Source organism: Exophiala spinifera (assembly GCF_000836115.1).
Source record: "Exophiala spinifera strain CBS 89968 unplaced genomic scaffold supercont1.1, whole genome shotgun sequence".
In the NCBI taxonomy this organism is placed as follows: Eukaryota; Fungi; Ascomycota; class Eurotiomycetes; order Chaetothyriales; family Herpotrichiellaceae; genus Exophiala; species Exophiala spinifera.
Window position 1 is genome coordinate 2,444,653 of NW_015622513.1, and position 13,700 is coordinate 2,458,352.

Sequence of the window (13,700 nt, forward strand, 5' to 3'; positions counted from 1 at the left end):
AACGACAGAAGGAGGACTTGCAAAGTAGCAGCACATGGCTCACTTATACCTGAAATCGGACCGCTCTTTTGTCAGGCAGGTTACATTGCTGGTCAACTGAAGTGACCACTCGCTCGCCGACTCCGACGCAGCTTGTGGAAAGAGAGAGATGATGCTATTGTGGATCGCTGCGCAAGTATCGAGGACCAAAAGCGTCGCGAGAGGTGGAAGTGGTTGGCAGAATGCGGGGAATGTGGCAGAGGAGGATGCGGAGGAGCTTCCTCCATTCAGACTACACCAGATCCCCTGGAGCGGCGCCCACTAGCCTGGAGAGACCCCTGTAGAGCGCCTGCGGGAGGAGCCAGAGGTACCTAACGCGGGTACATTGTAGCTTAAAGCAAGTAGCCTAGGAATTAACCCGGGGCACCTATAAGCACCTAACCCCATAGTGACGAGCTAGCCACATGCACTCCGGTGTGCGAGTTTCCTTCCTAGGTAGGCATCTCTCCAGTTTAGTGGTCTTTGTTCCTTGTACAATAGCCCTAGGACACACCGGCCTTTGTCGACCTCTGTCGATCTCCATGCCACCGTGTGACGTCTACAAGTACACATCCTTAGCTACCTCGTATTCCGTAGTCCTAGATAATGCTCTGGCTGATTCTCGGAACACCGGCATGTTTCCTGCTTGAGTCACCATCCTGCTAGGTACTTCCAACAAACAACCTGGGCTTCTATGCCGGTGTCGCAATTCGGCAAAATCGAGCACTCGTACGAGTACCCCGTGGCTACCCCGTGGTAAATTGTACTCCTAGGCTAATTCAACCTCCAGCTCGGTGGGCACCCTTTCTAGCCTGAGGTACAGCGTGCTCGATCACCGGCAAGCCGTCAGCTCGACTACACTCCGGCGGCCCTTCTCGGATCAATGTCCACCAAATGCACATCCAGATAGACTGGCCAATCCGGAGCCAAGTTGCTTCGGGATTCTGAAAGGGGCTTGAGCGCTTCGTCGATGGCTTTTCTGTCCACTTGACCTTTGGGTTGGGATTCGATCTGTGCAATCTTGAAAAGATCCTCTTCTAACTCCTCGGCTAATAGACGGCTGGGTTGTGGCAGGAAAGTCCCTTGTCGGCCTTGATGTGTGTGCAAGGTCGCGTACGGTAGAGCTGGACGGGTTGCTGCCTTTTCGGCCAGGTCACTGAGCGCATTCAAGCCACTCATGCCACCAATGGTCCTCGTCGATCTGGTGACATGCACATTGTGGCTGGCTGACCTCTCCATTTCCGGGGCTTCCAGTTCTTCCTCATCCGAGGATCCACTGTCTTCAGAACCAGCTCGCTTGCCATTGTCGTCTTTGCCCCGTTTCCGTGTATTGCTCGCTTCTCCTTCCTTGCGTGAAGTGGTGAAAAAGTGCCGAGCTGCAATCTGCGCCTGGTGTGATTGAAAGTTAAGCTCTTTGTCTGTGAAGAGAGAGTGGATCGAGTAGACTGGTGCGGTTTGATTTGACGTTGCGTTTCCTTTGCGGTCCAAGGGAGTTGAGTTTCCGTTCCGCGACGGTGAGCCCACATCGTCATCGACTTGTTTCCGTTTGCGTTTGTGCATCTCACCTGCCCCGTTGAGGTCTTCTTGCTCCCGGTGTCGGGTAAAGCGAGTCTTGCGGCTTGTGTGAGTTCCTCCGGGGCTTCCAGGGTTGGTGATACTAAACTGGCTGGGATGAAGAAGTAGGGCGTTGGTATCCGCAATATCAAGCTGCTCCTTCTCTTTCATGAGTCTCTGTCTCTTGTGAGAAAGGGATTGGAACAGTCTTTCTCGGAGGGTCGAAGTCATGTGTTCGCATTCTTCAGCAGCAAGGTGCAGGCGATAGTCACATTCGTACTTGAGTCTTTCCAGACGCGCATTGTGGTTGTTCTACACGTTTCGTCAGTAAGTGAGACATGTGTCACTGTAGGGCCAGCCTACCATAAGCTGGATGAGGGCGATCTCTTTCGCTTCTTTGGCATCGTTCACCTCATGAACAAACTCAGCATACCATTTCCCGGCCATTGAGGACATTTGTGATTGATAGGGTGTTCCGGACGCTGCTAGTTCGGCTATCCTCGCGATCTCTTCTGGCGAGTCTTCCAGAGGTTCGGGGTCATAGGGGTCAGCTTGGGAGATGAGGCTCATGTCGGTCTGGAGGGCGATGAGTTGTTCTCGGTAGTGCTGCTCTCGATTCGAGGCGAGCTCATTGTGTAGTTCTTGCTGGTGTGCAACATGTTGATTTCGTCTTTTGTCTCTCTTAGAGAGCGGCTGTGCTGGAGGAGTAGGTGAGCGAGGATTGGGATAGAGAGAAGTCTCAGGGCCCGTTAGTGGTGGGGTTGGGGAGGGAGAGTACGCCATCGTGTTATGACTTGAAGAGCCACTGTGCGATGTCGTAGCACCGTTCTGAAAGAGTCCTGACCCAAGATGTGTGGAGTGGTTGAATATGAAATCTTAGCTGGTGGACGCAGTCGAGTGTCATTCTCTCTCTCACATGAGGTGCGTGAGAAGCAGCAACTTAGCCGGGTCATTATCTTATCGCCACGTGACTAGACTATAATTAGGGGGCCGACTGCGGTGACTGATCCGTCCCTAACGACGAATGATATTATGAATGACTTCTCTCCAGTGAATACAAATCTGCATTGCTGGTGATGCTACCGCGGAAGAACGGTATTGAAAGACCTGGTGAATGCGCACAGTCAATACGCAGTTGAATGGTCCCTGTTCCACTTTTCCAGAGTGAATTAATTGCCAGCGATGAGCTGCTTTGTCGCTGACCGCTGACTGGAGAGACAATACGAGTGCGATAGTCTCCCTTCAATACAGCTATATCTCGATATCTATTCAAGCTGCTGAACAACCAAACCCTCCTCGGCTGCATATGTATTCGGCCATTTCTGTGCCTTCATATAGGGATACGACAGTTTGTCTAGGATCCAGCAGCGCCGTGAATGCGTGAGTCCACAGCGAAAGCCAGGGACTTATGGCAGGCCTGTTAAATATTTCGGAGCTTGTACAGGACATATGAGACACAAGCATCACACAAGCATGTCCGATGTATAACCGCCACGATAGGCTTTACCAGTGGCATCTGCTTGAGGCAAGGAGGACGAGAAGCAGGTCTCTCAGTCGCTGCCCCGCCTCCCCAGTTCTTGTTATACCGGGGTTCACCAAAATAGCTAGACAGCTGACTCCCCACTCCGAAGCACATCTACACCGACCACTATTTAACTACACGACAGTTGCATTCCAAGCTCATGTTCAGAAACCACAGTTCATTGCTTTGTGATTATCTTTCAGAGACAAGTCATTGGACTAGCGTACAGTTAATCGCTCCCTGATTGCAAGATGGGTGCCACCGTTATTCATTCTGTGCTTCTCTTTGATGGCGTCTCGACTCATCCCAACGCCACTGTCACCTTCGACCGAGAATCTGGCAGAATCACATCTGTCTCTACCACTCCCACTTCCAGCACACATTTTCCTCCTGGTGCGGCCGTGATTGATGGCCAAGGATGCACTCTTCTTCCCGGCTTGATCGAGTCACACATGCACGTGCACAATCTTCACCTTCCCCCAGGGGCGAGCGAGGATGATATCCTGCGTTCACCCTTACGATGTGGCGTCACCACTGTATGTGATATGCACTCCGACCCAGAATCTGTGAACAGGCACAGGAAAGCAATCGCGGAGGAATTGACCGAGGCCAAAAAGTCAAATGGAGCCGTGACCTTGTCAGATCTCAAAAGCTCGCTGTACGGAGCTACCATCGCGGGGGGATGGCCAAAACCGGTTGTGTTGGGCCACAATCCTTCTGAAGAGGCAAGTCTATGACTGAAGGAAGCAGTGGTGCACGGCTTTAGCGTTCCTGGTGTACTCGCTAACTAATGGATTGCAGCTGAAAGCACTCGTTGACACGTGGCCCAATGTGACTGTCGATAACGCGGCAGAGTTTGTCAAGAGCCACAAGGCGAATGGTGCAGATTACATCAAACTGATGCAAGAAAATTGCTGTTCTCTCGCCATGCCAACAGGGGCTATTCCTGTAGCCACCCTCGAGCTTCAGACGGCTGTGGTCAAAGCTGGCCACGACGCAGGGTTCCCAGTTGTCGGCCATGCACTCAGTGTTGACATGACTGAGGTCGTCCTCAAGTCTGGTGCGGACGGTCTCACACATACGTTCGTGGACCAGCCTCTACCATCAAGCACCCTCGACCTCTACAAAAAGAACAACGCATTTGTCATCCCGACCTTGACCATCCTCGCAAGTCTGACAAATGAATTGCAGGATTGGCGGGATCGGTTCGCAGACCTCGCCAAACAGAAGAAGTTGGTGGACGATTTCTCTGTGCAAAACATGAGAGAGACCATGAACGCGAAAGACGAAGCAGCCAAGCTCGAGTACGCCTTTGATGCGATCAAGACATTCAGACAGGAAGGCATTGACGTTGTCGCGGGCACCGATTCTGTTGCTGGGCTCAAGGGTTCGGGCCTTGGTCCTAGTCTCTGGATGGAGCTGCTGTTGTATATCGAAAAATGTGGCATGAGTGTTACGGAGGCCCTTCACTCGGCAACGGCGCTCCCCGCAATGAGGTTCGGTTTCAGTGATCGAGGTGTCGTTGCCGAGGGGAAGAGAGCCGACCTTGTGCTCGTGAAAGGGAACGTCACGGAGGAGCTGGCTGCTCTGTGGGAGGGTGAGGGTATCGTGGGTGTCTGGAAACAGGGCATTAAGGCCAGCTGAGTGAGACGTGCGTGAAATTGTCACTCTTGAGACAAATACATTTCATAGGTTGCCGTACCCCTTGTTCTGACGACGCTGGGGTTCCTTACGCGTATACGGAGAATCGATGGTTCTTCACCCCCATCTATTCCTATATGCAACGCCCAGCGTCCCACGGTCCGATGTTCCTGGACGTCCTAGACAATCCCTGACCGTATGCCATGCTCTGGAATATCCAAATCCTTCCACAGAGACCGGTCTGGATGGCTGAGTGCGGGCATTGAAACATTCGCAGTTGTCACCATGACCCACCGACGCCCGGTCCATGCTGAGCCTCGTTCCGTGTCACTGTCGGGACCATTTCCACTCGTTCCGTATCGTCCTCTCCTTTGCTGATGGCTTCATCTAGAAACGGGGGTCTCAGTATCTGTACACGACTTTGTCCGACGCACATATCATGGCGATATAGCACGCTAGCACTCTCTAGGTTTTTATACCTCGCAAGGTGGATCCGAACGCGCTCGGCTACTCATTACTATCTCACTGACACTTTTGACACTACTGCAATGCTGCGTTGTCCGAGCGGATGATTTGTTAAAGGCCTGCCACCTTTCCGCGTGTTCACACGAGATAAGACCGACGTCCACGGGACGTGTCAGCCCTTGTCGGTAAGTACCTTGGACCTGGTATGCACACACACTCATCAGAGCACCCTTGATCACACAACAAGTGTGTGACTGATCAACTGAGCGCTGCCGTTGAAACTGTACCCTGGCCTGCACTGAACCGAACTCGCTCGCTTCTCGCTTCCGCCGCCACAATGCTTGACCCCAAGGTCGAAGATCTGGAGGCGCTGGCCCAAACGTGCCTGGAGACTGCCAAACAGATCAAAGGATACCTCGCGGCCCAGAAGCTCCCTCAGCCAACATTCGACCAGAACGGACCAGAGTTCTTCCCGCCCGTCACCCCGGAGATCGATGGCGCCAGACTCGACCTGCGCGCTGCAGCAAAGAGACTGTACGATCTGGTCGCTGGGCCGGACGAGGTTCTGACCTGGCACTCGTATCACTGTGTACGTCTAACCACTGGATCCGTTGAATGCTGTACCTACATACACACACTTAACCTACAGTTCCTACCTATATGGGTATCATGGTTCTAACCTTACTTATACTCCCTTCCCCCTTTACAGGCTCACGACCTCAATGCATTCCGCTACGTCCACAAGTACAACATCCCCGCCAACGTCCCGCTCAACTCGACCATAACATACGCGGAGCTCGCGTCCAAACTCTCGCTGGATCCGTCGCAGCTCAAACAGATGCTTCGCCAACTGATGGCCATCCACGTCTTCCACGAGCCATCGCCGGGCCAGATCGCACACACGGCGTCGTCGCGACTCCTGACGCACTGGGGCGTCGGGTCCTTCAACCACTTCATCGCCGAGGACACGTTCCCGATGGCAGCCCGTGTCGTCGAGACGCTCGACCACTTCGGCCACGGCCGCCAGGAACCCAACAGGGCGGCTCTCAACTACACGTTCGCCACGGACAAGGTGCAGTACGAGTGGTACGAGAGCAACCCGGCGGTGCGCGAGCGCTTCAGCAAGATCATGACCTTCATGTCCAAGGCCCCCGTCATGGCCAACGAGCACGTCGCGCGCGGCTTCGACTGGGCCAGCCTTCCTTCCGGATCCGTCGTGGTCGACGTCGCAGGCAACATGGGCCACTGCTCGATCCCCATCGCCGAGACGAACCCGGGCATCCGGGTCGTCGTGCAGGACCTGCCCCAGATCATCGCCAAGGCAAGGGACCCCGCGACGAGCGTCGTGCCGGAGCCTCTCCGCGCGCGCTTCGAGTTCATGGAGCACAGCTTCTTCGACGCTCAGCCCGTTGCCGCCGCCGCCGTCTACTTTCTGCGCATGATCATGCACGACTACAGCGATGAGTGGGCCGTCCGGATCCTCCGCCCGCTCGTGCGCGCCATGGGCCCGGACTCGCGCATTGTCATCATGGACCAGCTCATGCCGTCGGCCGTCGGCGTGCTGCCGTACGACGTCGAGAGGATGATGCGCACCACCGACCTGCAGATGATGGCGCTGACGAACGCAAAGGAGCGCGACGAAGGAGAGTGGAAGCATCTCATCGCGAGGGCCGGCGAGGGTCTCGTCGACACCGTCTTCGCACAGACCGAGGATAAAGGGAAGGGCAAGACGCTGGCCATCAGGAACATCCAGACGCCGCCCGGAAGTACGTTGAGTGTGATTGAGGTTGGCTTCGTCGATCAGGAAACAAAGCCAGGGACGGATGGTGCCGCCTAAGAAACCCAAGAAAGAAGGGCTGCTCAGGTTCGTATGGAAGTAGGTACATACGCACGCGTAGGTTCAGAGAGTATAAAAAGGCCCTTTCTCAGGCTGCAGACACAACTCAGAATACCCCTTGACCACCTAGGTGCAAAGCCATCCACGTGAACGGTAAAGGGGCAACAGACAATCACAATAAACCTCGTTATTACAGTCAAAGAACAAACATTAAAAATTCTCTTGCTATATCTTCTGTACGACAAAATGGTACAGTAGCCAAGGCTCGCCCCTTTGCCAAACGAGGTGTGACGAGAATCATGAATGTTGAAAGAGCGAACGACACAGGAGATCTGCCTGAACCATGGAGACACACTCTCGGAGAGCTCGACATAGTTTCAACACACTGTATCCCCAACCCATTTTCCCATACACACGAAAACCACCCGAACCATGGAGACACACAAGAGCTCGACATGGACATGGATCCAATGCGCTGAGGAGACGACTGCCCGTCCATCCGACCCTTCTTCTCCACGCATACCAGATGCGTTGGCGTGATGGCATCGTTGGTCTATCATATCCCAAGTAATATTACTTTTACAACGTATCATGAGCCTCGTTGCTGCGACTTCCCCAGGATCCACTTCGTCCGATCCTATCGTCTCTTAACAATCAATCATTTCTTCGGGATCAGTAATCCAAACGAGCTCCTTTCCCTCGGCGGCTGCTTGTCGGGCATACTCTTCTCCTCGATCAAACTCTCGAGCCCAAAATTCGGCCGACTCCTCGGTGTCTCGCTCAGTCCAATTCTTTCGGACGAGGTTGTCGATGTATTGAGATGCAATCCCGGCTTCGACGTAGGTTTGTGCTTGGGGCCAATCGAGGCCGGCGGCCCATTCATCGTACTGGTGTTCTCTTTGGTAGTCTGTCATCCCATCCGTTCCAACATTAGTATTGTCAAGCTCTTTACGTGTCTTTGGCGTCGGGCTCAATGTTGATGACATTGTTGTATTGTTAGGAGTGTCAGGATGAGTCCGAGCTCGAAGAGGTGGCGTATCTGAAACCTCAATCTGCGACTCACGAAAAGAGCTAATCTCTCCAACATCTTCTCCAGGAGGTGACGAGGATCGTGAGCGGGCCTTTTCTGTGAGCGAGAGTCGTGAAGATCGTACCGGCTTGTATTTTTGAGCTTCAGACCTGGCCTTTTCCAATCGGCTTTCTGTGGTGTCGTTGACGGAGCTCTCGTCTTGCACGGTTGAACTTGGGATCAGAGATGAGGATGATCCAGGAAGCTCTGCATGTGACATACGTGGTGTGCTGGGTCGAGGAGGGATCACTTCATCATTCGCCTGGCCCAGAATAATAGTATCCTCCTCGTCCTCGTATTCGTCCATATCAGGAACGCGGAAATGACCAGGAGAAGGATTAGCTAAAGAAGGTCGCCAGGTGGTGTCGTTCGGATCGACGACGCTGTGGTCAAGTCGAAATTTGGGTGTCATGTTGTTTACTGTGTTCTGGAGGGTGCTAGGAGAATGCATGGCACTGACATCTCTCGCGGAGATACTAGATGCGCTTGAATCTGACACTTTTGATCTGTCAGATGGATCAGAGAACATGCTGCCATGATAGATTCCAGAGCGACCATATGTGCCATAGACATGTTTCACCGAGGTCTGTGGGTTGATGCGTACTGACTTTCCAGATCGTCCCAAAGTAGCGTAACCATTCGCTCTCAAAGCGGAGCGCAAGGGAGTCTGTGGTGCAGTTTTGTTTGCTGGTGTGGAAGGATCGTCATTTGCGAATCGCGACTCTTCCAAACCATCAACCTCATTGTCAACGTCTAGGTAATTCTCGTCGATGCCGAAACCACCTCGCGTAGGAGGTGGAATTTCTCCATTGAATGAAGCAAGCTTGCGTTTGTTCGTGCCCGGGGTTTCGGTGGGATTGAATTGCGCCATTTCAGTCTCAGTATTGGTGTCTCTCAAAGCCGCCAGAGCTTCTCGGCCAGCTCGAGTACTCATAGCTCTTCTTCGCTTCCAGTTCTCCTTGGTAAACACGCTATCATCCGCGGGGACCTCTGAAGGGGGAAGAGCAGGATCGTTGGTTCTTGGTGTGGGTGAAGTCATGTCGGAGGCGTAATTGTTATGGTCAAGTGGTGTTTGTTTAGGTGACACGTTTTCTGCTTCACTGCCCGACTGTCGCGTTTGTCCTGCCTGTCCTGTCTCACTGGGCCCGCCAGTCAGATATCCAAAGATCTTCCTCACACTTCCAAAAAGACCACCCGCTCTCGCTGGAGCTGGGTTAGGTGTTTCCGGCTCCTTTGCCCTTTCATCGCTCTCGTCCCGATTTTCTGAAGTTTTGGGTGGAGTGTTCGTTCGTTCGACAGGTGTGATGGCTTTTCTACCATAGGGGGAATCGCGTCGAGAAGGGATCTTGGGTGGTGCGGAGGTAAGTAGGCTTCGGTTTCGCGTAGCGGAGAACATGAAAGTATTTCCTCGACGTGGTTGTTCTGGGGTGACAGCTTGTCGCTGTCTTTTGGAGGAATTTTCGGAGTCATCGTCTTCTCGGCGTCGCTTTGAACCCGGGTGTTCTATTTGAGTGGTTAGATATACGTCCTCTGTCTGGGTTGATGCGTCTTTGTAGCGGGAAACAAAAGTTGCGTGCACTGGGGAGGTGCGAGCAGCAACGTGGGAATGGGCCATCTTTCGCTCACGTTTAGGCGGTTGGTATTCCGAAAAGCCCTCAGGTCGGGCGCCTTGTCCACGGGTGTGAACCATTTCCAATGTTGTGGGATTCGATAATGTTTTGTGGACGACAGAATATCATTGAATCAGGGCGATATAGACTGGTGCTGGCATACGCCGCGTTAGGACTAGTGCTTTGATGGCTTGGCCATTGTAGTCACTACCTATTGAGAAACCCCCTGGTGCCTCTATCAAATTATATCCCATGCTGCAACTCATATTCACCGACTTGAACTCCTTGATGGAGACCTGTACTTCCCGACATGTCACGATGACTTTTCCACAGAATTCATTGAGGAGAGCGCGCCATGTTTCCGGTTTCGATCAAAGAAATGCCATTGATACGCTCGGTCCCGCGGTGGAAGTGAGGTCTTTGTCCGAGAGTAGCTACTCTCCATCCTTATAGTCAGGGTAGCCTGGTGGTCAAACCCCCATTCTTGACCTTCATGTAGTCCATACGTAGCCAGGGTATTTCCAAAGCCTGCCCCCTCAACTCACATTTACCTGCGTAGCCTTGCGGCCACAAGGCTGCGCCCACGTGATACGCCAAGATTCTCTCTTGCTCCTGAAGCTCTGGCATCCAAACCTACAGTGATTTTGAGCGCAGTTTGCTTTATAGCAGCATCGAGACGCAGCATCACGCTCACGATGGACCACCTCTGCACACGATGTGCAAGGCTGAGTCTCAGGGTAAAACCTTCGAGCTCGGCATTTCTGCCACCGAGCGCCCTTCGAAGATTTTCTGCCGGGCGCAGCCTCTTAGCAGATGGTATATACATATTGCCCTCCAGACTATTCACAATCTGACGATTCTTTGCAGACGACTCCAAGACCTCGAACATCAATGCAAGCTCGTCTGGTCCACGTATACTTCGTGAGAAGACAGGACCGAAAGGTACTGGTTCGTCACAGCTGGTCCGTGGATCAGGTGCACCAGCCCAGCGCGGTACGCTCCTGAGACGAACAAGTCCCGGCTCTACCACCGCAGCTCGCGCGGGAGCAGCAAGTACCCCTCCCGGTCAGCGTCCAAGTATCAACAGAGCCTCAACGTCTGGTTCAAGGCCTTCTCCTCCGGGCCCCATTCTGCGCCGTACAGCAACGCCTCGCGATGGCACTTCCACTCGTCCTCCATTCCAACGCAATGGACAACGAAGCTCCAAACCCGGTAACGCTCCAGCAGGTCGTGGTACAGGACCTCGAGTCGACAAGCGAATTCAGCGCCGTGACCAAAGGAAGGCAAGGAAGTCTGCCGAGGATGAGGATGGTGACGATGATCTTGCCATCGAGGAAAAAGCAGACCACTGGGTCAACACGGTCATTGACCCGCCCCCAAATCCCACCGAGGAGATCACCTATACTCCCGGTCAGAATATGGCGGTCAAGGACCTTCGAGCAGACTGGCCAAACACACCTCTCTCCGGCACAGGCTTAACAGAGACCGTTCAGCAGCGAATTGAATGGCTTGCACAGCGTATCCCGCATGGCTACCAAACTCCGGGACAACTCGCAGAACGCTACGTCAAGGGCTACTTTACACGTTTTGAGAGTGAGGAAGAGAAGGCTGAGGTGTTGAAATTGGCCGCGGAGATGGCCCAGAAGCGTGCCGACCGTGTCACAGAGCGGAAGAACATCGAGGCAAAGCCACATGACATGTCTTTCAGCGATGTGGTCTCACGACAGGCAGAGCGCCAGGGACTTGCTGACACGTATGTCCGTGGCGAGTACCCAACCGTTCAAAAGCAGAAGATGCCGTTCTTGGACCACGTCGTGGAGAATCTGAACAACAATGGTACTTACCAAGGCACGCAGACGAAGCAGTTCATGAAGACCATTCGGCGATTGATGGTGGCTGGCCAACCTAGCCAAGCCCCCAAACGAGCTTGATTGAGCGTGCATTTGTATCATACATAGTCCGTTTCGGACATCAGTTAGCATGGTTCTACTTGTACTGGTCTCAAAAGACCAGACGTATTTAGATCGGTCTGGGAAGCAACAAAAAAACGTACAAAAAGCTCGTTGGTTCCTGGCACGCACACACAAAGGAAGAAGTCCTGCTTCTTTACATGACCCATCAGCTAGCCTCCCAGGGCTATTCTATCTACTCCCTCCCTTCCCACCCTGATCATTTGTCTCGTTTGATGATAGCGTCCCGCGCTGTCCTCATCTGCACCCCCATTTCCATCCTCCTTCCCTCCACCCCTCCCTTCCCAACTTCTCTCTCTCCACGGCGCCTACTTGAGGCCATCAAACCACTTCCAAATCCCTCGAAGTTTGCGGCGCTCGATCAGTTCTGCGAGCCGCCGCCCTTCCTCCTTTGCCTTGGCACGTGCCGCGGCCTCTTCCTCCTGCTGCTTCTTCTGCAGCTTCTTGTTCTTGGCTTCTTGCCGCTTCTCAAAGTCGGCAGCCAACGGGTAGTAAAAGTTGTTCATGAGGGCCCGTTGGTCAGGGTGCTGGATGCCGAGAGCGTCTTCCCATCGTCGATGGGGATGCTTGGGAGGTTTTCCCTCCTTCTGGTGTCTGCCCTGTGCCCTGTTCGCGCGCCTGTTCTGTTTCTTGCGCAGGGCGCGCTCCTTCTTCCTCCTAAGGTCGCGCTGGGCTTTGGTCTCGGCATCCAGCATCGGCGTGTCAGGCCCCTTTCGTTGCGGCCACAGTTGTCGAAGGGCATCCGGCAGAACAGCCATCCAGTCGGCGTCCTCTGGGGGCTCAGGCACCCCCAGAGCACGATGAGGGTTGTTGGGGAGGCGGTCCAGCAGGCGAACAAGCTCTAGACGAGGCTCGACCTCGCCAAAGACAACGAGGAGCACCACGACAGCAAACCGGACGACGAAGAAGGTGGCAAAAGCGAAGCATTTGGTGACGAGGGCGAGCATGGCCATCAAGGCCAGGTTGGCGTCCATGTTGTCGAGTTGGTTGTAGAAAGAGTGTTTGTGTGGTTCGAGTGCGATGGAGGAGAAAGAGATAAAGCGAAAGAGAAAGCGTTCGAACTTACCAGGGCATGGATAGACAACACAATCCTCTTCCCTGCCGACAGAACTGCCTCGATGGGACAATAGCTCTTGATTCATGAGGCAGAGGGTTCAATGAAGGGTATAGACGCAAGGAAGACAATGAATCAAGAGCGGAGCGCATGAATGAGTTGCGAATTTTCACCGCGTGGCTTGTCCAGGCGGCTGGGTGGGAGGGAAGGTGTTGACGGCCTCAACTGCAAGAAGCGGCGTCAATAACATCATAGCGACACCCGGACAGCGTACGTAGACAAGTGCCGCACTTGCATATGCCCTTCTCAATCGCTTGAGCATGATTTCGCAAAGAGGGGCCCCCCAGAAGGCTGATAACAGCCTGCAAGGTGGACAAAGGAGATCTGTTGAAGTGCACACATTTTGTGATACCCCTTTGTTGCTCAGCCTCGCCTGGAAACGTGGCAGCGTTGTTAGGCAGGGGGAGTCCAATGCTATTGCCAGAGCACAATAGCCGCTACAAGAGAAGGTCGTCAAGAGGTGAATAGGAAGATTGCGTATTCGATGGACACGACGTTCACACGGTGTAGAAAGGGGCTGTCGGAGCGGATGATGCACTGACGTGTGCATCTCGTGTTATAAAATATCCAAGAGTCTCTTTTGGGCCCTTCGATACGACAGATGTCAGCCCCGACGACAACGACTACCGGCATGATAATGGACTTGATCTCTTCCGGAGGTACTACAATGAGTTGAATTTCTGTGCATGGTGAAGTATCGTGTATTTTGAGGCTTGGAGAAGAAGCCCAGGAGTCTCTTTTTGGGGAGGCCAATACAGTAGACGTCAACCGCAGTAAGAAGCACTCGTGAGACGACGATACACTTTGATGCTCTTTTGGAGTAATATGGCGAGGTTGAGGATAGTGATATGTCAAAGTCTGCGTTGCTCGTTAGAGATACACAAGATAACAATTCTCCTT

General features: G+C 53.4%; 6 protein-coding genes across 6 annotated transcripts; 3 read left to right on the forward strand and 3 right to left on the reverse strand.

The window, feature by feature from the left end:
- Positions 1-873: 873 nt before the first annotated feature.
- PV08_00915 (uncharacterized protein) lies at positions 874-2,355 on the reverse strand (the record flags this gene model as incomplete). The annotated part of the gene is made up of 2 exons (XM_016375280.1): positions 874-1,884; positions 1,936-2,355. 2 exons carry the CDS (start codon positions 2,353-2,355, stop codon positions 874-876), a joined length of 1,431 nt encoding a protein of 476 aa, XP_016240556.1.
- A 990-nt stretch (positions 2,356-3,345) lies between these two features.
- Positions 3,346-4,738, forward strand: PV08_00916 (uncharacterized protein; the record flags this gene model as incomplete). Its single annotated transcript, XM_016375281.1, has 2 exons — positions 3,346-3,630; positions 3,896-4,738. The coding sequence occupies 2 exons, from the start codon at positions 3,346-3,348 to the stop codon at positions 4,736-4,738; spliced, it is 1,128 nt and encodes a 375-aa protein (XP_016240557.1).
- A 799-nt stretch (positions 4,739-5,537) lies between these two features.
- Positions 5,538-7,037, forward strand: PV08_00917 (uncharacterized protein; the record flags this gene model as incomplete). Its single annotated transcript, XM_016375282.1, has 2 exons — positions 5,538-5,789; positions 5,910-7,037. 2 exons carry the CDS (start codon positions 5,538-5,540, stop codon positions 7,035-7,037), a joined length of 1,380 nt encoding a protein of 459 aa, XP_016240558.1.
- A 647-nt stretch (positions 7,038-7,684) lies between these two features.
- Positions 7,685-9,796, reverse strand: PV08_00918 (uncharacterized protein; the record flags this gene model as incomplete). Its single annotated transcript, XM_016375283.1, has 1 exon — positions 7,685-9,796. One exon carries the CDS (start codon positions 9,794-9,796, stop codon positions 7,685-7,687), a length of 2,112 nt encoding a protein of 703 aa, XP_016240559.1.
- A 615-nt stretch (positions 9,797-10,411) lies between these two features.
- PV08_00919 (uncharacterized protein) lies at positions 10,412-11,647 on the forward strand (the record flags this gene model as incomplete). The annotated part of the gene is made up of 2 exons (XM_016375284.1): positions 10,412-10,532; positions 10,584-11,647. The coding sequence occupies 2 exons, from the start codon at positions 10,412-10,414 to the stop codon at positions 11,645-11,647; spliced, it is 1,185 nt and encodes a 394-aa protein (XP_016240560.1).
- A 347-nt stretch (positions 11,648-11,994) lies between these two features.
- On the reverse strand, positions 11,995-12,660 carry PV08_00920 (uncharacterized protein; the record flags this gene model as incomplete). Its single annotated transcript, XM_016375285.1, has 1 exon — positions 11,995-12,660. The coding sequence occupies one exon, from the start codon at positions 12,658-12,660 to the stop codon at positions 11,995-11,997; it is 666 nt and encodes a 221-aa protein (XP_016240561.1).
- Between the last annotated feature and the right edge of the window lie 1,040 nt (positions 12,661-13,700).